The 26,815-nt window shown below is 30.5% G+C and overlaps 1 protein-coding gene across 7 annotated transcripts in view; it reads right to left on the bottom strand.

Moving 5' to 3' along the window:
* Positions 1 to 1,870: 1,870 nt before the first annotated feature.
* LOC141388257 (adenylate cyclase type 2-like) overlaps positions 1,871 to 26,815 on the bottom strand; it is a 60,145-nt gene continuing 35,200 nt past the window's right edge. For 3 of the 7 annotated variants that reach the window (XM_073958290.1, XM_073958289.1, XM_073958296.1), the window contains 5 exons: positions 18,770 to 18,902; positions 17,986 to 18,633; positions 9,351 to 9,443; positions 8,922 to 9,086; positions 1,876 to 2,008 (listed from right to left, as the gene is read on the bottom strand). In XM_073958290.1, the coding sequence (XP_073814391.1) occupies positions 18,625 to 18,633; positions 18,770 to 18,902 (142 nt within the window). In that variant the 3' untranslated portion in view covers positions 1,876 to 2,008; positions 8,922 to 9,086; positions 9,351 to 9,443; positions 17,986 to 18,624. Of the gene's footprint in view, positions 2,009 to 8,921; positions 9,087 to 9,350; positions 9,444 to 17,985; positions 18,637 to 18,769; positions 18,903 to 26,815 lie in introns of all 7 variants that reach the window. The other 4 variants (XM_073958293.1, XM_073958294.1, XM_073958292.1 and 1 more) reach the window with 4 other exon arrangements.

Below are 26,815 nucleotides of genomic sequence, written 5' to 3'. Positions count from 1 at the left end.
CTTTCTTCCAGAAACAGGATATAGAAGCACCCTTTCTTTCAGAAACAGGGTATAGAAGCACCCTTTCTTTCAGAAAGAGGGTATAAAAGCACTCTTTCTTCCAAAAACAGCATATAGAAGCACCCTTTCTTTCAGAAACAGGGTATAGAAGCACCCTTTCCTTCAGAAAGATGGTATCGAAGCACCCTTGCCTTCAGAAAGATGTCAAAGGAAAAAGTATTCTTAATCAAATCCCACTAAGGGTCGCCGAACAAAGGAAATCTCTAGCTTCGACGTTTATATAAAAAATAAAGCAATTTTATTATAATTAATCAATTATAAATAATTTTTTCGCATATGGACTTAAATCTCCCCCTTCATTTTATTGATGGTAGTCGTTGCCAATAAAGAAAATATTTTTCGTGGAATTCAAATTTTGTTAAATAACCCAGTATCGAAGCACCCTTTCTTTCAGAAATAGGGCATAGAAGCGCCCTTTCTTTCAGAAAGAGGGTATAGAATCACCCTTTCATTCAGAAAGAGGATATTGGAGCACACTTTCTTTCAGAAAGAGGGTATAGAAGCAATATTTCTTTCAGAAAGAGGGTATAGGAGCAACCTTTCTTTCAGAAAGAGGGTATAGGAGCACCCTTTCTTTCAGAAAGAGGGTATAGAAGCACACTTTCTGTCAGAATGAGGGTATAGAAGCACCCTTTTCTTCAGAAGATGTTTATTTTAATTTGTTTATAAAAATAAACATTTTATTTTACATAAATGTATCACCCTTTTTGAAATTTTAGTCATAACTATATTAATACTTTATCTTAAAGGATTAGTGTCAAAGAAAAAAATATTCTGATAAAATTTCATTAACATTTATATAGAAAATATATTAATTTTAATTTTATTATGAAAGAAGAATAATTTTAGGTTAATATTACACCTTTTCAAATGGCAGACTAACTACACTAATTGTTTATCCTGTTGACTTGGTGTCAAAGGAAAAAGTATTCTTGATCAAATTCCTCTAAGGTTTATATAAAAAATAAAGCAATTTTATTATAATTAATCAATTATAAATAATTGTTCCCATATGGACTTAAATCTCCCCCCTGATTTTATTGATGGTAGTCGTTGCCAATAAAGAAAATAATTTTCGTGGAATTGAAATTTTGTTAAATAACCCAGACTAGCTTTTTTCTTATGTTTTACCTACAAGTTACATATAATTTTTTCTACAAAAAAAGGAACTTTTATTTTTGAGATTTTTTTTTATTTTTTTATAACTATAACACAGTAGACCGATTTATGTAATTTGTAAATGAATTAATATCTGATAAAATTGGTCAAGTATGGGGAAATGGAAAGAAAATGGAATATGTGATTTAAATAACAAATTTACAAAATTAACTCAACATCAAAGTAAATTAGGAAATTTCAGGAAAATTTGAAAACTTTGAAACCAAAGCAATGTTTGAATGTTTTGAATCTTATAATACGCTTGTGAAAAAAAACACTTTTATTTTTTTTTAAATAATTTTTTATGATATTTTTTTAAAGGTTTAATTGATTTCGTTCATATTTTTATCAAAAATACTTTGTTCATCGTTTCTATACCCATTCTTTAATTGGTTAATATTATTATTCCTGCTGGTTTAAGAGTTACTATTTTTTTTTGTTGTTTTGTGTTGTTTTTTTTTGGTACTTTATTTAATATTTTTGTTTTATAGCAAATTCCTTTTGTTTGAATACTTTTTTTTTTTTTTGATTTTTAACATAACCACAGCTATTAAGCAGCAGCCACACCACTTCCTGCATCGTTTTCGCACATTTTATTACCAGTCCTTTTTTATTTCAAATGTCCAATCCCATTTAAGATGTTGATGTCTGTCTTCATCGGCAAACAGGGCTGAAACGGAATAACGACCACGAGCCATCATACCGGAGGTAGCCTCCTCAGGTGGTGTAATATAACATTGAATTTCCTTTTTGGGTGGATATGAGCTAACCGGATGTGTCATTTTATCAACTGTTGATGAAAAGGAAGAGAGGAAGATGGAAAAATAATTTTTTATTAGTATTATTTATATATAAAGAGGTATAATTAAAAAATATAAAGAAAATATTAAAATGTTCCATGGCAATATATTCCTTAAAGATAAAAAAGATTTTATTTTTGTAGCCAAATTAATATCTATATTTATTGATATAAAGATTAAATCTAGAGATTTCTTTTGTTAGGAAACTAATAGTTAAATTTGATGTAGAATTATTACTCCTTTTATGGCAACATGAAGTGTTAGGGCGAATATCGATACATTTAAAAATAACGTAATTAACCTAAATTATTTTTTAGACAAATTAGAATTGATATTATTTTCATATAAACATCAAAGCTAGAAATATCTTTTATGCGGAATCTAATAGTGAAATTTGATGCAGAATAGTTTTTCCTTTAGCAACAACACTCTAACATGAAGATCTATAGGAGATATCGGCACATTTTAAAAACATGACCTAAAATACAGTTTTCTTTTTGCGGTCAAATTAGAATTGATTTTTCACTGATGTAAATATTAAATCTAGAGATTTCATTTGTTTGGAAACTTATGTTATCGACAACTATTTCCACAGAAAAATTGTTATCGACAACTACTCCCATGGAAGAATTTGTTATCGAAAATTTTTTCAACTGTTTGTTGCTTCTCTTTCTGGAATACCGCGCCTTTTCATCTCGTCATCCACATGTTTACTTCAACGAAGCCTTGGCCTGCCAATTTTGCGTGCACCGCCATGTGGCCCATATTTATATAACTTTTTAGCGGGCTCATCATCGCTCATTCTTGTGATATGGCCTAGCCAACGAATCCCTGCATCTCGATACGATTGTCTATACATTTTCCTTTTAAATATAATATTCTGCAAATTCTGCCGCAAATGAAATGAAGAGCAAAAAAGCGCAGATTAAATCATAGCGAAAATGAGTATCCGGCTGAGCGCGATACATTACTTCATGCGGTGTATTGCGATACCACAAAGTGAGTGGTTTCAATTCGGTGGGTGGTACAAAGCAATTGAAATTAAAATATATACGCTCTGGTGGATTCAATCATGGCGATGACAATGAAAAGGAGTTAATTTAAATAAATTTAAAGGTGACAAACACACACGGCGTGCAAAAGAGAATTAAGGAAATATTTTTATGTAGACCCGCAGCGGGTGTGAAGGTGATGTAAACTTCAATGGCGTACATCCGAGGTGATGGTAGCCCCCATTTTCGTTTAAAGTCAATTTGATGTGGAGGTGTGTAGATGTTTCACACATTTGTTGACATTTTGAACTCCTTGTTTGAGGTTGAAATGTTGAAGAAGAAGCTAAAATGTTCGAAGGACAGGTTTGAGAGCACTGTGGATATAAAAAAGGAAAACGGAAAATTTATTATCGAATGAAATTTCTATAGAAAATGTTGTTATCGAACAATTTTCCCCAAAAAATTTTTTGTCGAACAACTTTTCTTTAGAAACTCTTTTATCGAAAAACTTTTCTATAGAAAATGTTGTTATGGAACAATTTTTGTTTAGACAATGTTGTTATCGAACCACTTTTTATAGAAAATGTTGTTATCGAACCTATTTTATACAGAAAATGTTGTTATCGAACCTATTTTATATAGAAAATGTTGTTATCGAACAACTCTCTTTTCTATAGAAAACAACAACTTTTTATTGGAAAATTTTGTTATCGAAGAACTTTTCTATAGAAAATGTTGTTATCGAACAACTTTCCTATAGAAAATGCTGTTATCGAACAATTTTTCTATAGAAAATGTTGTTATCGAACAACTTTTCTATAGAAAATGTTGTTATCGAGCAACTTTTCTATAAAAAATGTTGTTATCGAACAACTTTTCTAAGAAAATGTTACTTCGAACAACTTTTCTATAGAAAATATATAATAATGTTGTTGTCGAACAACTTCTCCGTGGAATATGTTGTTATTGAATTAAAACGTATACGGAATATGTTGTTATCGAACAACTTTTTTATAGAAAAAGTTGTTATCGGACACCTGTTGTTAACGAACAACTCTCTTATAGCGTTATCGAACAACTTTTCGATAGAAAATTTTTCTTATCGAACAATTTTTCTATAAAAAATTTTGTTATCGAACAAATTTTCCGTAGATAATGTTGTTATCGGACAACTATTCCATAGAAAAGTTTGATATCGAACAACTTTTCTATAGAAAATGTTGTTATCGAACATCTTTTATATAGAAAATATTGTTATCGAACAACTTTTCTATAGACAATTTTAATATCGAACATCTTTTCTTTGGAAATTGTTGTTATCGAACAATTTTTATTTAGACAATGTTGTTATCGAAACACGTTTTATAGAAAATTTTGCTATCGAACCTATTTTATATAGAAAATGTTGTTATCGAAAAACTCTTATATATAAGAGGTTGTTATCGAACCTCTTTTTTATAGAAAATTATGTTATTGAACAACTTTTTAAAAGAAAATTTTGATATCGAAAAACTTTTCTATAGAAAATGAAAATGTTATAGAACAACTTTTATATAGAAAATGTTCTTATCGAACAACTTATATATGGGAAATTTTGTCATCAAACACGTTATCTTTAGAAAATTTTGTTATCGAACAACTTTTCTATTGAAAATGTTGTTATCGAAAAACTTTGTTACAGAAAATTTTGTTATCCGAAAACTTTTTTATTGAAAATGTTGTTATAGAACAATTTTTTAAAGAAAATGTGTTTATCGAACACTTTTCTTTAACAAAATTTGTTATCAAACAAATTTTCTATAAAAAATATTTTTATCGAATAACTTTTCTATAGAAAATGTTGCTATCGACAACTTTTCCGGAGATAATGTTGTTATCGAACAACTTTTCTTTAAAAATGTTGTTAATGAAAAACTTTTCCATAGAAAATATTGTTATCGAACAACTTTCTTTAGAAAATGTTGTTATAGAATAACTTTTCTACAGAAAATGTTGTTATCGAACAACCTTTCCATAGAAATCTTTGCTATCGAAAATTTTTTCATACAAAACGTTGCTGTCGAACAACTTTTCAATAGAAAATGTTGTTTTAGAAAATTGTTCAAAAGAAAATTTTGTTATCGAACATCTTTTCTATAGAAAACGTTGTTATTGAACAACTTTTCTAAAGAAAATATTGTTATCGAACACCTTTCCTTTGAAGATGCTGTTATCGATTAACTTTACTATAGAAACTGTTGTTATCGAACAACTTTTCTATAGAAAATGTTTTCATAGAAAAACTTTTCTATCGAAAATGTTGTTATCAAACAAACTTTTAATAGAAAATATTGTTATCGAAAAACTTTTCCATATTAAATGTTGTTATCGTAAAGCTTTTCCATAAAAAAGATTGTTATCGAACAAATTTTGTTATCGAACAACTTTTCTATGGAATATGTTGTTATCGAACAACATTTATATATGGAAAATGTTGTTATCGAAACATTTTTCAATAGAAAATGTTGTTATCGAAAAAACTTTCTTTATAAATGGTTGTTATCGAACAACATTTTTATAGAAAACAACAATTGAACAGCTATTCTAAATAAAATGTTGTTATCGAACAACTTTTTATACCCTACACCACTATGTGGAGAGGGTATTATAAGTTGGTTTTGGCCAAAAAGTTTGTAACGCATCGAAATAATGGTCGTAGACCCATACTTATATATATCAAAATGAATGTCTCGACGAGCTGAGTCGATCTGGCTATGTGTGTCCGTCCGTCCGTCCGTCCGTCCGTCTGTCCGTCTGTCCGTCTGTCCATCTAAACCTTGTAATCACGCTACAGGCCGCAATTATGATCGGATCGTCACGAAATTTTGGATGTTGATGGGGGTCCCGGAGGGGAAGAAGCCTATTGATTTTGGTGATGGTCGGATAATATTTAGGGGTCGGAAAGGGCAAAAAACTTAGGTGGATAAAAAGACAACACTTTTTTCCAAAGCCAATATCTCAGCTTCTATATGGGGTATACCAAAAGCAAAACCTGGCAATGAAAGCAGAAAATATCACCTTTCTAATGATGTAAAGTAGGTGCTTGTAGGTGATCAAACAACGAAGATATCGCAATAGTAGCAAATAAAACCCCAATTTTCATTTTTGCGATTTTAATTATATTGACAAATATCACAGCTTTGGTTGAACATTTTCCAAAAGCAAAGCCTGACTATGAAAGTTGAAGATCCCGTCTTTACAATGATGCAAACTAGGTCGGCGTAGGTAACCAAATAACGGAGATATAGCAATAGTCGGTAATACATCCCATTTTTCTATTTTTTTGGAAATCACGCTACAGGTCGCAATATTGATCGGATCGTCACGAAAATTTCAAGGTTAATGGGGGTCTCACAGATGAAGAAGCATATTGAATTTGGTGATGGTCGGATAATATTTAGGGGTCGGAATGGGCAAACACTTATTTGGAGAAAAGTCAACATTTTATTTCAAAGCCAATATCTCTGTTTCTTTAAGAGGTATATCAAAAGCAAAATCTGGCAAGGAAAGTAGAAAATATCACCTTTACGGCGATGTAAATTAGGTTGTCATAGGTGGTCAAATAGCAGAGATATGGCAATAGTCGATAATGCATCCGATTTCCGATTTTTTTGTAATCACGCCACAGGTCGCAATTTTGATCGGATCGTCACGAAGGTTTAGGGGTTAATGGGGGTCCCACAGAGGAAGAAGCCTACTGATTTTAATGGTGGTCGGATAATATTAAGGGGTCGGAATGGGCAAACACTTATTTTGAGAAAGGTCAACGTTTTATTTCAAAGCCAATATCTCTGTTTCTTTAAGAGGTATATCAAAAGCAAAATCTGGCAAGGAAAGTAGAAAATATCACCTTTACGGCGATGTAAATTAGGTTGTCATAGGTGGTCAAATAGCAGAGATATGGCAATAGTCGATAATGCATCCGATGTCCGATTTTTTTGTAATCACGCCACAGGTCGCCTTTACGGCGATGTAAATTAGGTTGTCATAGGTGGTCAAATAGCAGAGATATGGCAATAGTCGATAATGCATCCGATTTCCAATTTTTTTGTAATCACGCCACAGGTCGCAATTTTAATCGGATCGTCACGAATTTTTTGGGAGTTGATGCGGGTCCCACATAGGAAGAAGCCTATTGATTTTGGTGATAGCCGGATAATATTTAGGGGTCGGAATGGGCAAACACTTATTTTGAGAAAGGTCAACGTTTTATTTCAAAGCCAATATTTCTGTTTCTTTAAGAGGTATATCAAAAGCAAAATCTGGCAAGGAAAGTAGAAAATATCACCTTTACGGCGATGTAAATTAGGTTGTCATAGGTGGTCAAATAGCAGAGATATGGCAATAGTCGATAATGCATCCGATTTCCGATTTTTTTGTAATCACGCCACAGGTCGCAATTTTAATCGGATCGTCACGAATTTTTTGGGAGTTGATGCGGGTCCCACATAGGAAGACGCCTATTGATTTTGGTGATAGCCGGATAATATTTAGGGGTCGGAATGGGGAAAAACTCATTTGGAGACAAATTTAAAGTTTTATTCTTTGTGAATATATTGGCTTCTTGTAGGGGTATTCCAACGACAAAGCCTGTCAATGGAAGAAGAAAATATTACCTTTACATTGGTGAAAAACAGGTTGGCGAAGGTGGTCAAACAAGGGAGATACCGCAATAGTCGGTAATGCATCCAATTCTTCCATTTTTTTGCAATCAAGCTACAGGTCGTAATTTTGATAGGATGGTCACGAAATTTTGGTTGCTTATGGGGGTCCCAGAGACAAAGAGGCATACTATTTTTGGTGGTAGTCGGTTTATATTCCCTAAAAGAAATGTTTACCAGTGAAAAGCTTATGCACAGGGGTAGTGGTGTAGGGTATCACATGGTCGGCCCCGTCCCGACTATAGCCTTTGCTCACTTGTTTATATTAAGTGTTGTTATCGAACAACTTTTCTATAAACAATTTTGTTCTCGAACAAATTTTCTATAAAAGTATTGTTACCGAAACACTTTTCTATAGAAAAAAATATTATTAGCGAACAACTTTTCACATAAACAATTTTGTTATCGAACTATTTTTCTATAGAAAATTTTGTTATCGAACAACTTTTCTTTAGAAAATGTGGTTATAAAACAAATTTTCAATAGAAATTGATGTTGTCGAAAAACTTTTCCATAGAAACTTTTGTTATCGAAAAACTTTTCTTTCAAAAATGTTGTTTTCGAACAACTTTTCCATAGAAAATGTTGTTATCGAACAACTTTTTAATAGAAAATCTTGTTATCGAACAACTTTTCTGTAGAAAATGTTGTTATCGAACAACCTTTCTTTAGAATATGAAACATATTTTGCTTTTTCAACATCAACCGTGCTATATTCAGTAATGTCACTCAATCCCTGGTTTCACTGTCCTGATTTCAAAGGCAATAACTTTTTGACAAAATAGCTCTAACAACATTTACGAGCAAAAAACAAAATTTAGAGTCATGTAAAGCCACAACAACATGCCATAGTCAACTGTTGCCATAGTCATGCTCAGGGTAATGTCCAGAATGAAGTCAAGGCACATTCCTCTCTGGTTGCTGCCTAGTATGTGTTAATGACATTTTGGGATAAACCAAAGTTTGAGTAAAACAATTTCAGAAAATTTAACTTTTCAATAACTCTTGGCATGTTTGGGGACTATATAACTGGCAAAAAAATCCCTCAATCTAAGCAATTTACGCTGTTGCTTTTATGTGGTAAGAAAATGTCGTATACTTTGGTTTCCAAAAATGTGTTTCGGGTAATTTAATTTTATCACCTCACCCACCTCCACACCTGCTTGCTTGCGGAGAATACTAAATTAAACCCTATCAATGAAAATACTTACGGCCAAACCAATATTCCTAACCAATTTCGATTCGGCAATATTGCAAATGGTCTATCAGCTCCCCAGGATTCAACGTATTCGGTCACCTTCGATGAAGGGCGTTTGCGAGTAACGTGGCCTGCGAGTGTGTGGGACAGAAAGGGACTCGAAGCAAAAAAGTTATATCTGTTAAAATGTAGTTAAAAACAAATAAAATTCAATTTTATTGAAATAAAGTTCTTCGTTTCGTTTTTTTTTTGTACGTTCTATGGTCAATAGTTTCCCCATCTCAAGGTGATTGCAAGAAATAATTTTATTTACTTGAACTTTTTCATTTCCAATCAAGAACTTTAAACTTTTCCATTCAATGGATGGTATTTGTGCATGCCATATGGCATGTCCATGCTCGCAGATTGACTGATGGATGGATGGATGCTGTTGCATACATACCTGCATGACGAAAACTTTCATTTGTATGGAAAGACATTTTACGTTCGGTAAATGATGCAGATGAACGTCTTCTCTTAGCAAATGATATTAAACCTGAAAGCGAAATGAATAGGAAAACAGATAAATGTCAAAGAATGAGGAATATATAACTAACAAATACAATGAAAAAACAGTATTTTCCATAGAAAAAGTAATAGATAACAATCCTTTCTATAGACAATTTTTTATAGTCATCGATAACTACTTTTTCAATAGAAAAAGCTATCGACAACAACATTTGCTATAGACAAACCATTGTAAACCAATTTTTCTATAAAAGAGCAACTATACTATAACAACTATTTCTATGGAATAAGTTATCAATAACACATTTTCATCGATATCTACAAATCTGGGTTTCGGAGTCGAGCCATTTTTCCTTCGACTCCGACTCCGACTCCAGGCCAGTTTTTTGTCACGACTCCGACTCCGGAGTCGACTCCGAGGGTAATTTCCTATACCACTAAAAATTAATAAAATTTGCTAAATTTTTCAACTTTTCCTATACTAGGACCCTATATGCTTATGTGTTCTTTTCTCTAAGACAATTTGTAATGCAATGCGATGTAAAATTGATGTTCCGTATTGAATCTGTATCTTATATCAAAAAGAACAACAACAACAGAAAGAATATAGCAAGTTTCAGTAGATTTTGCCGAAATATATGTACGAGTATACCCTCCGATTATCAATTTAAAACAAAAACAAGTAAGAAAAGTCTATAGTCGGACGGAGCCGACTATGGGATACCCTATACCACTATCCCTGGCCAATCGCTCCCCACGGAACTTCTTTTCAATGATTGTGAAAATTTAATTATCAAATATCAGAAATGTAATGTACAATAACTATGACCAAAACCAAAAAGTTATCTAGCATGACAAAGAAATTTTTTTAGCAGGAAAGGAAAATTTAGTTCACACAAACTAAAATGTAATGAAACCCACTTATGTAGTACTACTACTTCCGTTGTTTAACCGCTACGTTATTGAAATTTTTACCAATTTCACACAAAAGTTTCAGTCCATTTAACCCGCTAAGTATTATCTGATCTTCACGTTGGTTTGTACGCTTCTTCTTCATCATAAACTCAAACTTTGTTTAAAATTTTGCGGGTTATTATTTTGACCTACAGAGCCGCTGAAAAATTGGTTAACATTTTGTTTTTGGTCCATTTCATCCCCTGAACATTTCACGATCATCACCAAAGACTAATCATTTCTATTCTGGCCCGAACCTAATCTCCTTAAATAATTTGTTACAATCGGTCCGTAATTGCGGCCTTAAGCTTGTTTGCAATTTTTAGTGGACTGACACACATCGCAAAATCGCTTTATCTCGTCGAGATATGAATTTTGGCATACCAAATAAGGGGTCTAGGACGAATATTTCGTGGTGTTACATAAACTTTTGGAGAGACATGTGGAAGAAAATGTGGTTCTCTACACAGAACCCATTATATATTAGGCAGTAGGCCCGTTATCTAGCAAACACTTTATTGCAATTTACATCAGAGGAAAGGTCAGTAGTTTTTTCCATATGTAGGCTACTTTGCGAAATATATATGTCCGCAAGAAATTAAAATATCGACCAAAAATAAAATTTTTCTATTTTTCATACAAAAGTAATGGTCCATTTAACCCTCTAAATATTATCCGATCGCCATCTCAAATTGCAAGCTTCTCCTTTGTGATATACTCTTACCTTATTTAAAATTACGCGTTGATCCGACTATTATTGAGACCTACAGAGCCGCTACAAAATTAGATAAATATTATGTTTTTGGTCCATTTCACCCGCTACATATTTCACGATCATCACCAATAAGAATAGGGATCTATTCTGATCTGAACCCGACCTCCATACAAAATTTCGTGACGATCGGTCCATAATTGCGGCCTGGAGCGTGTTTACAATTTATAATGGACAGACGGACGGACGGACGCACATCTCAAAATCGCTTTATCTCGTCGAGATATGAAGAATGGTATACCACATTGGGGGTCTCCGACGAATATTTCGCGGTGTTACATGAATTTTTACCAAAACAAACTTATAATACCCTTTTCCACATTGTGGTATAGGGTATAACAAGTAGAACTGACGAGTTTGATTAAATTTTTTTTTGTACGGACGCACAGAGGGGAAACATAGGCATAAAGTTGCTCAAAACTCAAAATATGAAAATAGTTTTTTTTATGAAAAAATGTTGATAAACGGCAACCAGACTCTTTTCTACATTTGCTATAACCATCCTCGACTTTGTAAGATTAACCAATCCAATGCAGCAGTCGATTGAACTCAGCCTTACTGAAAACAAAAAGTAAATTTTCGAAAACTAACTAAATTAGGTGAACATTAAAATGAGATTATCCTCTTTATGAAAATTGTTTATGATCATTTTTAAGATTACTACAATTTCAATAGTGAAAAAGTCTATTTCCCCGTCGTTTTCCGACCATAGTTTCTTCTAATGTTTTATGCGATTGAGCCTCAAATATCAGATTCAATCATAAAAAATTGCGCATATTTGCGCCATTCCGAAAAAATCTAATTTTTCTCAACTAAAATATGAAATATTTTTATATGGAATCGAAAGGTTTACTCACACTAAATTTTGCTCCGCGTTATAACCGGGGCTCTAATTTATCAAACTAAACCAACACCTATCAAATATGTTTGCATTATTCAGAAACATTCACGGCTTTTCTCATGTGAATTGAGAAAAATTGTATTTAAGTAAATTTCAAAAAATAAAATTTGGAATGAAATATATGTACATATATGGGACTATATATACATCTGTACTGATTTGTTTGAAAATTGGCTCAATTTTTTTTAAGGCTAGTTCAGGTTGCATGTGTCAAATTTCAGTGATTTTGGTGCATTTTTATCTCATATCAGATGCGAATATATATGGAAGCTGCATCCAAATCAGGACCGATTTTCATTATTTTCTATAGGATTAATCCTTGTGCAGAAGATATGCTTTGTGAAAAATATTATATCAATCGAAGTATAAATGAGCTTTCTAGGACTTTTGATCAACTTTTAACACAAATTTCCCCTCTGTGGGACGGGTCACATATCTTTTTCGTTTTATTTTGTCGAAATATGAAGATGGGTATTCCAACAGTAATTTGTTACTTACAGATTTTACGAAAGCGAAATTTTGACTTCTACAGTTCCCCTTTTTTAAATGCATATTTTTTAATTCGTTTCGCTTAAATACACGATTATTATGTTCTTAATGATCCCACAAAAACATATGCTGATCGGTTTATTCGTTTTCGAGCTTCAGTGGTCACCGCAAACTGCTTTAGTAAAAACAGTGTTTCGTAGGTGGCCATTTGTCAGAAAACTGTGCAATATTTAAAAAAAAAAATCTGAAAATAGCTCAAGGTATTATAAATCAGATGAAAACTATATCTTTTGGAAAAAATTGGTAGATTACTTGTAAAAATTCATGAAAAATTTCATTTTTCGTGCACAATAAGTGACCATAACCCCTTAATTGTGGACAAAATAAACTTATAATACTTTTTCCACATTATATTATATTGTCATCTAAATCTGAAAAGTGTGCAAAATTTTACTTCGATTGGTCAACTGCAACCGCTTTAAAAATCAGTTACCAGATTTGAAAAGGGGGTTAAGTTAGACACCGTAAAAACACTGTAAGAATGGTCCAATATTGGTTTTGATTTCATATCCATGTACTGTCATCCAATTCTGAAATGTGTGCAAATTTTAAGTTCGATTGGTCAACTGCAACTGTGTGAAAAATTAGTTACCAGATTTGAAAAGCAAATTAGATAAAACACTCTAAAACAGTGTAAAAATGGACCAATATTGGTTTTGATTTCATATTCGTGTATTGTCTTCCAAATCAAGTTAAATAAAACACTGTAAACACTGTAATAATAAAAAATAAAAACTCTTTTGATAAATGTAGAAAAAAACATTTTGCCCGGAGTCGGAGTCGAGCTTTTTTCACGACTCCAGACTCCGACTCCAGCAAAATTTGCTAGACTCCGACTCCGCAGCCCTGCTACAAATTCTAGAGAAGAAGTTATCCATAACAAAAGTTATTGATAACAACATTTTCTAATGAAAATGTTATTGATAAAAACTTTTTCTAAAAAAGGTAAATGATAATAATGTTTTCTATAGAAATAGTTGTCTATAATATTTTTTCTATAAAAAAAAGTTATAGAAAATATTTTTTTTATAGAAAAAACACATCGATTAAAATTTGTATGTGCAAATGGTTGTCGATAACAATTATTCTAGGGAAAAACTAAACGATAACAAAATTTTCTGTACAAAAATTAATCGATAACTATTTGTTCTAGAGAAAATGTCATCGATAACAACTTTTTCTAAAGAAACAATCATCGATAACAAAATTTTCGAAAAAAAAGTCCACGATTTTCTATAGCAACAGAAATCGATAACAGGATTTTCTATTGAAAGAGCCAGCGATAAGAAATTTTCTATAGGAAAGGTCATTGATAACAATTATCTAGATAAAAAAATCATCGATAGCAGATTTTAACAAGAACTATTTCTGTGTAAAAAGGCATCAACAATCCATTTTTGTAGTCTACGATAAAAACTTTTTGTATAGAAATAGTTGTCGACAACTTTTTAAAAACAAAACGAATCCTAATAGGGATCGATAAATCATCGATAAATTTTCTCCTAATGAAAACGTCATTTATGAAAACTTGTTGTATGAAAAAAGTCACTGATAACAACTTTTCTGGGAAAAAAGTCATCAATATCAGATTTCCAATAGAAAAGTCATTGATAACAAGTTTCTCTATAGAAAAATTCATAAAAAATGGTTTCTCTATTAAAATTCATCGATAACAAAATTTTCTAAAGAAAAAAATAATCGATAACAAATAGTTCCATTGAAAAATAATTGACAACTATTTTTGTAGAAAAAGTAATCGATAACAACTTTTTCAATAAAAAATATTCTGATATCTATAGAAAAAGTAATCAAAAACAAGTTTCTCTATAAAAAAGGTTATCGATAACAAATTGTTCTATAGAAAAAGTAATCGATAGCAAGTCTTCTAGGAAAAAAATCATCGACAACATCTTTTTCTATGGGAAAAATTATCTATAACGACTTTTCTGTTGAATAAGTAATCTAAAAACACATTTCCTAAGGAAAAAATCAGAAATAACAAATATTTCTATGGAAGCAGGAATCGATTACAAGTTTTTCCAAGAAAAGGTTATCGATTATAAATTTGTCTATGGAAACAGTCATAGATAACCAATTTTTCTATTGAAAAAATAATCGATAAAAACTTTTTCTAAAAAAACAGTAATCGATAACGACCCATTTTTTATGGAAAAATAATCGATTACAACTTTTTCTATGGAAAGAGTCATCGATAACTAGTTTTCCTATAGAGAAAGTAATCGAAAAAAAACTTTTTCTAAGGAAGAAATCATCGATAAACACTTTTTTGGTGGGAAAACCATCGATAACAATGATTTCTATTAAAACAGTCATAGATAACAAGTTTATCTAAAAAAGTTTATCGATTATAATTTTTTCTATGGAAACAGTCATCGAAAAAGTTCTATAAAAACAGTCATCGATAACAAGTTTTTCTACAAAAAAGTAAACAATAACAACTTTTTCTAAGGAAAAATCATCGATAACAATTTTTTATTTTGAAACAGTTATCGATAACAAGTGTTTCTATAAAAAAAGTCATCGATAACAACGTTTTCTATGGAAACAGTGATTGATTACATGTTTCTCTATAGAAAAAGTCATCAACAACATCTCTTGCAATCGAAAAAGTAATCGATAAAGACTTTTTTAATGAAAACGTCAGCGGTAACAATCTTTTCTGCAGAAGAAGTCATCGATAAGAAGTTTTTCTATGGAAAATGTGATCGATAGCAACTTTTCAATGGAAAAAGTCATCGGTAGAAAATTTTTGTAAAGAAAAAATAGTCGATACAAACCTTTTCTGTGGAAGCAGTTATCGATAACAATATTATCGATGGAAACAGTCATAGATAACAAGTTTCGATAACTTTTTCTATAGAAACAATCATCGATAATCTTTGTAAACAGTCATCGATAAACTGTTTTTCTATAGGCAAAAAATGTGAACGACAACAACATTTTCCATAGCAAAAGTCATCGACAACAATTTTTTCTATAGAAAAAGTCATCGACAAGAATTTTTTCTATAGAAAAAGTCATCGACAAGAATTTTTTCTATAGAAAAAGTCATCGACAATAGCTTTTTCTATAGAAAAAGTCATCGACAAGAATTTTTTCTATAGAAAAAGTCATCGACAATAACTTTTTCTATAGAAAAAGTCACCGACAACAACTTTTTCTATAGAAAAAAGTCACCGACAACAACTTTTTCTATAGAAAAAAGTCACCGACAACAACTTTTTCTATAGAAAAAAGTCACCGACAACAACTTTTTCTATAGAAAAAAGTCACCGACAACAACTTTTTCTATAGAAAAAAGTCACCGACAACAACTTTTTCTATAGAAAAAAGTCACCGACAACAACTTTTTCTATAGAAAAAAGTCATCGACAACAACTTTTTCTATAGAAAAAGTCACCGACAACAACTTTTTCTATAGAAAAAGTCACCGACAACAACTTTTTCTATAGAAAAAGTGATCGATAACAACTTTTTCTATAGAAAAAGTGATCGATAACAACTTTTTCTATAGAAAAAGTCACCGACAACAACTTTTTCTATAGAAAAAGTAATCGATAACAACTTTTTCTATAGAAAAAGTCACCGACAACAACTTTTTCTATAGAAAAAGTGATCGATAACAACTTTTTCTATAGAAAAAGTCAACGATAACAACCTTTTCTATAAAAAAGTAATCGACAACAACCTTTTCTATAAAAAAGTAATCGACAAAAATTTTTTCTATGGAAAAAGTCACCGACAACAACCTTTTCTATAAAAAAGTAATCGACAACAATTTTTTCTATAGAAAAAGTCACCGACAACAACTTTGTCTATAGAAAAAGTTGTTTTCATCGATAACAACCTTTTGTATAAAAAAGTAATCGAAAACAAGGGTTTTTAGAAAAAGTGATCGATAACAATGGGAAACATTATCGGTAATTTTTTTATGGAAAAAGTAACTGATAACAAATTTTCCCATGGAATAAATAATCGAGAACAAAATTTTCTTTGGAAAACGTCATAGATAACAATTTTTTTCTTTAAAAAAAGTTATCAATAACAAGTTTTTCTATAAAAAAAGGTAATTGATAAACACTTTTGAATGGAAAACGTCATCGGTAGAAAATTTTCTTGTCGTTAATATCTTTTTCTATAAAAACAGTCGTCGATAACAAGATTTTCTATAGGAAATTTCCTCGATAACATCTTTTAATATAGAAAAAGTCATCGATAAAAACTTTTTCTGTAGAAAAAGTCATCGATAAATTGATTACAAATTTTCCTATAGAAAAAATCATCAATAACAATTTTTCTTATAGGGAAAGTTATCGATAACAACTTTTCTTTTGTTCCATTAAAGAGTTGTTATCGATTTTTTTTCAATAGACTACCCCGTAACACTTTCTACCGAAACATTTGTTACCGATACAATTTTCCATAGAAACAATTTTAATCGATAACCACAATTTTTGTTGTCGATTAGTTCTTACATAGAAAACGCTGTTTTCGACAAACTTAAACAAGACATAAAAAAATTGTTTTTTTATGAACTTTTAATCGATTACCTTATCAATTGGAATATATATTAATGAGTAATTTTTCTTTGGAAAAAAATTAATTGATTAATTTTTTGTTGAAAAAATATTATCGATTATTTTTTTCCATTGAAAAATTTGTTATCGATGATTTTTTTCCATAGAAATCCTTGTTGTCTATAACCTTCTCAATACAAAAAATTGTTATCGAAAACCTTTTACATACAATAAATATTTATCGCTTTAGTAGAAAATGTTGTTACCGTTGACGTTTTCTATAGAAAAAGTTGCTATCGGTTATTTCTTTCCATAGAAAAACCTATTATCGTTTGCTTTTACATAGAAAATATTGTTATTGAATATTGTTTCAAGATAAGAGTTTATTATAAATTATTTTTTCATGGACAACTTTGTTATCGATTACATTCTTTATAGAAAAAAATGTTATAAATTACTTGATTTATATAATATATTTTTATCGATTATTTTTTCCATAGAATAATTTGTTATAGTTAACTTTTTCGGTAGAAAATTTTGTTATCGATTACCATTTCAATAGAAAAATTTGTTATCGAATACTTCTGTTTATAGAACAACTCATTATCGATCGTTATTTTCTCAACAGGAAAGTTTGTTTTCGATTTTTCCATAGAAAATGTTGTTATCGATAACTAATAACTAATTTTCAATAGTTAAAAATTGTCGATAACATTTTTATTTGCATTCTTTTTTACTGCTTCGATAACTAGCCTCGTGCAAATTGATTATCGGAAACCAACTCTCATTTGTGTGCCATCATAAATAGCGCCTTGCAGGTACAATTATTGCCTGAAAATGACACATGCACACTTACCTTGCACTGATAGTTTCCGTTTGCTCTTTGCTGCCTCTGGTACATCGGAAGCTAACAAATTATTGCCAGTTGTGGTTGTTCCTGTTGCTGATGCTGCTGGTGCAGCGTTGCTGGTATTAACTGAGTTGGCGGCAATCGCATTACCATCGTTCAAAGCCGGAGATGAGTCTAGATTTGCCAGAGGATTTTCAGTTATATACGTTGCTGGGGTGGTAGAATCACCACCCTCCACTATCCACTGGCACTTAGAGCATCGTCGTTGGGTAAGCTAAGAGGTGACTTGGGCGTTAGGGAGGCATGAGTATTTTTGGTGGCTATCTCCGGGGCTGAATTGTGATTTGCCACCGATTCGGCAAGCAACTGTTGTTGCTGTTTATTGGCTTCGTTTTGTCTTAACTCCACGTTATCCTCATCTTGTGGCATAATTGGCATAATTGTGGCAGTTTTGGTTCAGGACTGCTGCTGCCACCACCTACAATGGATGTTGGAGGTGCTGTTGTTGGTGGCGGAGAGTGGGGATTGTCTACACCCTTGAAATTGACAATGGTCGGGGGTAGAAGTTTTTCCGTTGCCTCAGCATCAGCATTATGACCACTGCTGTAAATGTTATTGTGTTGATCCGTGAGATTATCTGCAGCCTCAATGGAGCTACTGCAATTGATGACATGTGGCACAGTATGTAAAATATAGGTGGGTTTCCAGAGCATAAGAAAAGAGAGCAGGATTAAAAATTGACTTACTTTCAATTCAAATATTTTCGGCCTCAACCTTTTCGTCGATTTACCTTTGGTGGTACAATTAAATATGTCTCAATTTTATTATCTGCCAAATAGGAATCACGGCTGCCGCCATTTCCTTCCTCAACTTTAAATTTCCCATTGAGAAAATCCAAAGTTTGTTTGGTGATGTGTACTCGTCTGTGATATTTAAAAAGAGGAAATAATTTTGAGAAAAATAAACAAGTAAAAAATCGTTCGGCTGTTTGTTTTTGTTGCGTTTCCTGTTTCGTGGTGAAAATTGGTTTCACTTGATTGGGTTTTTTATTATATTGATGAACGGAATATTAGTTTTTAATGATGATTGAGACGTTGCCCATCATCAGTAAGAAGTATTTTGGCAGAAGGAGGCTAAGGATAGGAGCGGAAAGGCATACATTGCAGGATATAATATAAGTGAATGATAAATAACCACATTTTCTATAGAAAAAGTCATCGATAACAAAGTTTTTCACAGAAATATTGTTCGATAACAAGTGTTTTTACAGAAAAACTCATCGATAACAAGTTACTCTAGGGAAAATTTTATCGATAACAAAATTTTCTAGAGAAAAACTAATTGATAACAAGTTTGTTAAAAAAAGAGTGATCGATAACAAATTTTCCTAAAGGACAAATCTCCGATAACAAGCTTTTTTAGAAAGCCTTCGATAACAAAAATTTCATAGAGATAATCATTGATAACAACATAATTCTAAAGAAAAAGTCATCGATAACAACTGTTTCTAAAGATAATAACGTCGATAACGGTTTTTTCTATTCGATACGAACATCTGTTAATGAAAATATCATCGATAACAAACTTTTCTATAGAAATGCTGCTTGATAACAAGTTTTATCGTAGAAATTGTCATTGATAACAAGTTTTTCTAAAGAAAATGTTATCGATAACGACATTTTATAGAGAAAAAGTCATCGCTAACAACTGTTTCTATTGAAAATGTAATCGATAAAAAATTTTCCTAAAAGAAAAATCTGCAATAACAAGTTTTTCTTCACAAAAGCTTTCGATCACAACAATTTCATCGAAATAGTCATCGATAACAACATAGTTCGAAAAGAAAAATTAATCGATAACAACTTTCTCTAAAGATTATTCCTGTAGAAAAAGGAGTTATCGAAGACTCTTTTTTCTACAGGATCACAACAATTTCATCATAATAGTCATCGATAACAACATATGGTCTGTTCCAGAACTGCAAGAATCTACTAATTTTTACTATTTTTTCCGATAACAAAAAGGAAAAATGTTACCGTAGTAAAAAATAGTAGCTTCTTGCAGGTTCTGGAACATACCAATAGTTCGAAAGAAAAATTAATCGATAACAACTTATTCTAAAGATTATTCCTGTAGAAAAAGGAGTTATCGAAGCCTCTTTTTTCTGCAGGAATAATATCCGATAACAATATTTTCTGTGGAAAATTCCTTTGTTAACAACTTTTTATAAAGCAAAATCTATCGATAATAACATAACAACTTTTTTATAAAAAAATCATCGATTGTAACATTTTCTATACAAAAGTATTCGATAACAACTTTTTTTCTTAGAACAAATCACCGATAACAACATTTTCGTTAGAAAAAGTCGTTGATAACAACTTGTTCGTAAAAAAAGTAACTAATAACAACTTTTTCCGTAAAAATATACGCGATAAAAACTTTTTTCTTCAGTAGAAGTATTCTGTTCCAGTACTGCAAGAATCTACTAATTTTTACTATTTTTTCCGAAAACATAAAGGAAAAAATGTTATCGTAATAAAAAATTTTAGGTTCTTACAGATTCTGGAACACAGCAAATATATTCTTTGGAAAAAGTAATCGATAACTACTTTTTTATATAGAAACCGTCAACTTGTCCAACAGAAACAGTAATCGATAACAACTTTTTCTATGGAAAATGCCATTGATAACAAATTTTTATATAGCAAAAGCTATCACAACTTTTTTGTAGAAAAAGTCTTAGATAACAATTTTTCTATAAAAAAATATCGATAGTAACATTTTCTATACAAAAAGTAGTCATTAACGACTTTTTTCTTAGAAGAAGTCATCTATAACAATTTTTTATAGCAGAAGATAATTTGTAGAAAAAATTGTTATCGATTTTTTCTATAGAACAAATCATCGATAACAACATTTTCTTTACAAAAAGTCTGCGAGAACAACTTTTTTGCAAAAAAAAAATGACCAATAACAACTTTTCCGTAGAAAAAATATTCGATAACAACTTTTTTCTTCAGTAGAAGCCTCCGATAACAGTACTTTCTTTGAAACAGTCATCGATAACAACTTGTCCTACAGAAACAGTAATCGATAACAATCTTTTCTATGAAAAATGCCTTTGATAACAACTTTTTATATAGCAAAAGCTATCGATAACAACTTTTTTGTAGAAAAAGTCTTAGATAAAAATTTTTCTATAAAAAATTTATCGATAGTAAAATTTTTTTACAAAAAGTAATCATTAATGACTTTTTTCTTAGAAGAAGTCATCTATAACAATTTTTTATAGCAGATGTTAATATGTTCTATAGAAAAAATTGTTATCGATTTTTTCTATAGAACAAATAATTGATAACAAAATTTTCTTTAGAAAAAGTCTTCGAGAACTATTTTTTTATAAAAAAAAATAACCGTAGAAAAAATATTCGATAACAACTTTTTACTTCAGTAGAAGTCTTCGATAACTATTCTTTCTTTGGAAAATGGAATCGATAACCACTTTTTCTATAGAAACCGTCATCGTTAACAACTTGTACTATAAAAACAGTAATCGATAACAACTTCTTCTACAGAAGAAGTCAGCGATAGCAACTTTTTCATCAGAAGAACTCATTGATAACAACATTTTCCTTAGAAAAACATCGATAACAAAGTTTTCTATGGAAATACGCTTCGATAACAAGTGCTTTCATAGAAAAAGTCACAAGCTTTTACAACGGAAATGTAATTGACAACAATTTTTTCTATTAAAAAAGTCATCGATAACAACTTTTCCTTTAAAACCCCTTCGATAAAAAATTTTTCAATTGAAAAAAAATCCCCTATAACAAATTCTATCTAAAGAAGAAGTCATCGATTGCATTTTTTTCTAAACACAATTTCTTCGATAACTGCTTTTTTCTACAGGAAAAGTATTCAATAACCACATTTTCTATGGAAAATTTCTTCGATAACAAATTTTTCTATTACAAAAGCAATCGATAAAAAATTTTCTGTAAAGGAATCACGTATGACAAATGGCTGCATAGAAAATAATCGATAACAATATTTTCTGTAGAAAAAGACATCGATAACTTTTTTTCTCTAGAAGAAGTCATCGATAACAATACTTTCTTTAGAAACAGTCGGCGCACAATGGTTCAGGAATCGATTTTCCTGGCCAAAAATCAAAATTTTGTTTTGTCAAAGATATTTAATTTCTATATGGGATTCGATAGTAAACATATTGAAACTAAGGAAACCAAAAAATTAGGCCCAAATATTGGAAGATGTGGGCGTGGCGTGCCCCTAAAAACGAGCATTTTCCCCATTTTTGGGAAATTCGTAATTTTTGCAAATTTCTGGAGAAAGACGAAGCTATTTCTCTGAAACTATATATGGGTTTTTATACGAGTTATATAAGTTTTATTAAAACCCAAGGAGAATTTTTTTTAATTTTTGAAAAAATTTAAATTTTTTTTGTAAATTTTTTTTACAAATTTAAAAAAAAAAAAAATTTCGACATTTTTTCGAATTTTTCTATTTAGTTTTTTTTTTGGTAATTATTTTGTTTATTTGTTGGTGTTTGACCATCTTTAATACATAGGAAGATATAAAAACCACAAAAACACTCATATTTTAATGAAAAATAGTTAAAAAACTCAAAAGTTTAACTTTGACCTTGAATTTCTCTGCAACTACCGGAACGAACTTTACCGCTTATAATTCGTCTGAAAGCTGATTGTGTTATCTGTCTAACAAAAAAAGAATTATGAATATATCTCTATCCGTTCAAAAGTTACAGAATTTTGACCAGGAAAAAACGATTCTGAACCACTGTGCGGCGACAACAAAAGTATATTTAGAAAATGTCTTCGATAACAAGTTTTCATCAGAAGAAGTCATTGATAACAAAATTTTCTGTACAAAAAATCATCGATAACAACTTGTTCTATAGAAACCATCATTGATAACAACTTGTTATATGGAAAAAGTCATCGACAGTAGCTTTTTTATAGAAAAAGCCATCGATTACAACATTTTCTATAGAAGAAGCCATCGATAACAAAGTTTTCTTCGAAAAAGCATCGATTTTATATAAATAGACATCGATAACAGTTTTTTTTTCTAGATAAAATTTATCGATTATAACTTTTGCTTTAGACGAAGTGACCGATAACAACATTTTCTGTAGATAAAGACATCGATTTTAACTTTTCTTTATAGAAAAGGTCATCTATTGAATATGCCAACGATAACAATTTCGATAGAAAAACTCATCGATAACAAAATTTTCTGTACAAAAAAATTATCGATAACTACTTTTCCTATAGAAATCATAATCGACAACAACTTTTATATGCAAACAGTTATCGATAACAAATTTTTCTATAGAAAAAGTCATCGATTACAACATTTTCTATAGAAGAAGCCATCGATTACAAAGTTTTCTTCAGAAAAATCATCGATAACAACTGTTTTTTTTATAGAAATAGTCATCGATAACAGTTTTCTCTAGATAAAATTCGTCGATAATAACTTTGGCTTGAGAAGAGGTCACCGATGACAAAATTTTTTGTAGATAAGGACATCGATATCAACTTTGCTTTATAGAAAAGGTCATCTATTGAATATGTCAACGATAACATCTTTTTCGATAGAAGAAGTCATCGATTTCGTTAGACAACGTAATCGATAACAACCTTTTCTATAGAATAAAATCACCGATAACAAATTTTAGTATAGAAAAGTAAATCGATAACAACATTTTCCATACAAAAAGTCATCGAAACAACATTTTCTGTAGAAAAAGTCATCGATAACAACTTGTTATATAAAAACAGTTATCGCAAAAATTTTTTCGACAGAAGAAGACATCGTTAACAAAAATCTTCGTCATCGATGACAATTTTTTTTTTGCTAGAAAAGTCATCGATAATAGCTTTTTCTGCACAAGAAATCATCTATAACAACTGTTTTTGCAGAAAAACACATCTATAACAACTTTTTGTATGGAAAGAGTCGTCGATAATAATTTTTTCTATAGAAGTCATCGATAACAAAATTTTCTATAGAAACAATAATCGATTATTATAAAATAATTTATCGATAACAAAATTTTCTATAGAAAAAGTCATCGATAACAACATTTTATGTAGTAAAAGACATCGATAACAAATTTTTTATTGAAAATGTCAACCATAACAACTTTTTCTATAGAATAAAACATCGATTTCTATAAAAGAACCAATCGATAACAATTTTTTTTTGAAAAAGTCATCGATAACAACATTTCCTATAGAAGAAGTCATCGATAACAATGTTTTCTTCGGAAAAAGTCATCGATAACAACACATTCTATAGAAAAAGTCATCGATGACAGTTTTTTCTAGAGAAAAAGTCATCGATAACAACTTCTTCTAAAGAAAAAGTTATCGATTGCAACATTTTCTATAGAAGAAGTCATCGATAACAATGATTTCTTCGAAAAAAGTCATCGATAACAACTCATTTTATAGAAAAAGTCATCGATGACAATTTTTCTCGGTAAAAATTAACAATAACAACATTTTCTAAAGAAAACATCATCGATAACAACTTTTTCTAGAAAAAAAAAGTCATCGATAGCAACTTCGTCTAAAGAAAAATTAATCGATTACAACATTTTCTATAGAAGAAGTCATCGATAAAAATGTTTTCTTCGGAAAAACAGTCATCGATAAGAACTCATTCTATAGAAAGTCGTCGATGGCCGGTTTTTCTCGATAAAAATTAACTATAATAACACTTTCTAGAGAAAACATAATCGATAACAACTTTTTCTAGAGAAAAAGTCATCGATAACAACTTCTTCTAAAGAAAAAGTAATCGATTACAACATTTTCTATAGAAGAAGTCATCGATAACAATGTTTTCTTCTGAAAAAAGTCATCGATAACAACTCATTCTATAGAAAGTCGTAGATGGCAGGTTTTTCTCGATAAAAATTAACTATAATAACACTTTCTAGAGAAAACATAATCGATAACAACTTTTTCTAGAGAAAAAGTCATCGATAACAACTTCTTCTAAAAAAAAAGTAATCGATTACAAAATTTTCTATAAAAAAAGTCATCGATAACAATGTTTTCTTCGGAAAAAAGTCATCGATTACAACTCATTCTATAGAAAGTCACCGATGGCAGGTTTTTCTCGATAAAAATTAACGATAACAACATTTTCTAGAGAAAACATCATCGACAACAACTTTTCCTAGCGAAAAAGTCATCGATAACAACTTCTTCTAAAGAAAAAGTAATCGATTACAACATTTTCTATAGAAGAAGTCATCGATAACAATGTTTTCTTCGGAAAAAGTCATCGATAGCCACTCATTCTATAGAAAAAGTCATCGATGGCAGGTTTTTCTCGACAAATATTAACGATAACAACATTTTCTAGAGGAAACATCATCGATAACAACTTTTTCTAGAGAAAAAGTCACCGATAACAACTTTTTCTAAAGAAAAAGAATCGATTACAACATTTTCTATAGAAGAGCCATCGATAACAATGTTTTCTTCGAAAAAAATCATCGATAACAACTCATTCTATAGAAAGTCATCGATGGCAGGTTTTTCTCGATAAAAATTAATGATAACATTTTCTAGAGAAAACATAATCGATAACAACTTTTTCTTGAGAAAAATTATCGATGAGATAACAACTTCTTCTAAAGAAAAAGTAATCGATTGCAACATTTTCTATAGAAGAAGTCATCGATAACAATGATTTCTTCGAAAAAAGTCATCGATAACAACTCATTTTATAGAAAAAGTCATCGATGACAATTTTTCTCGGTAAAAATTAACAATAACAACATTTGCTAAAGAAAACATCATCGATAACAACTTTTTCTAGAAAAAAAAGTGATCGATAGCAACTTCGTCTAAAGAAAAATTAATCGATTACAACATTTTCTATAGAAGAAGTCATCGATAAAAATGTTTTCTTCGGAAAAAAAGTCATCGATAAGAACTCATTCTATAGAAAGTCGTCGATGGCAGGTTTTTCTCGATAAAAATTAACTATAATAACACTTTCTAGGGAAACATAATCGATAACAACTTTTCTAGAGAAAAAGTCATCGATAACAACTTCTTCTAAAGAAAAAGTAATCGATTACAACATTTTCTATAGAAGAAGTCATCGATAACAATGTTTTCTTCGGAAAAAAGTCATCGATAACAACTCATTCTATAGAAAGTCGTAGATGGCAGATTTTTCTCGATAAAAATTAACTATAATAACACTTTCTAGAGAAAACATAATCGATAACAACTTTTTCTAGAGAAAAAGTCATCGATAACAACTTCTTCTAAAGAAAAAGTAATCGATTACAAAATTTTCTATAAAAAAAGCCATCGATAACAATGTTTTCTTCGGAAAAAAGTCATCGATTACAACTCATTCTATAGAAAGTCACCGATGGCAGGTTTTTCTCTATAAAAATTAACGATAACAACATTTTCTAGAGAAAACATCATCGACAACAACTTTTCCTAGCGAAAAAGTCATCGATAACAACTTCTTCTAAAGAAAAAGTAATCGATTACAACATTTTCTATAGATGAAGTCATCGATAACAATGTTTTCTTCGGAAAAAGTCATCGATAGCCACTCATTCTATAGAAAAAGTCATCCATGGCAGGTTTTTCTCGACAAATATTAACGATAACAACATTTTCTAGAGGAAACATCATCGATAACAACTTTTTCTAGAGAAAAAGTCACCGATAACAATTTTTTCTAAAGAAAAAGAATCGATTACAACATTTTCTATAGAAGAGCCATCGATAACAATGTTTTCTTC

This window comes from Musca autumnalis, unplaced genomic scaffold, assembly GCF_047663935.1.
Source record: "Musca autumnalis isolate F117 unplaced genomic scaffold, ASM4766393v1 scaffold_9, whole genome shotgun sequence".
NCBI classification, from domain to species: domain Eukaryota; kingdom Metazoa; phylum Arthropoda; class Insecta; order Diptera; family Muscidae; genus Musca; species Musca autumnalis.
Note: the sequence above shows the minus strand (reverse complement) of the source record. Positions and strands in the feature narration are given on the sequence as shown.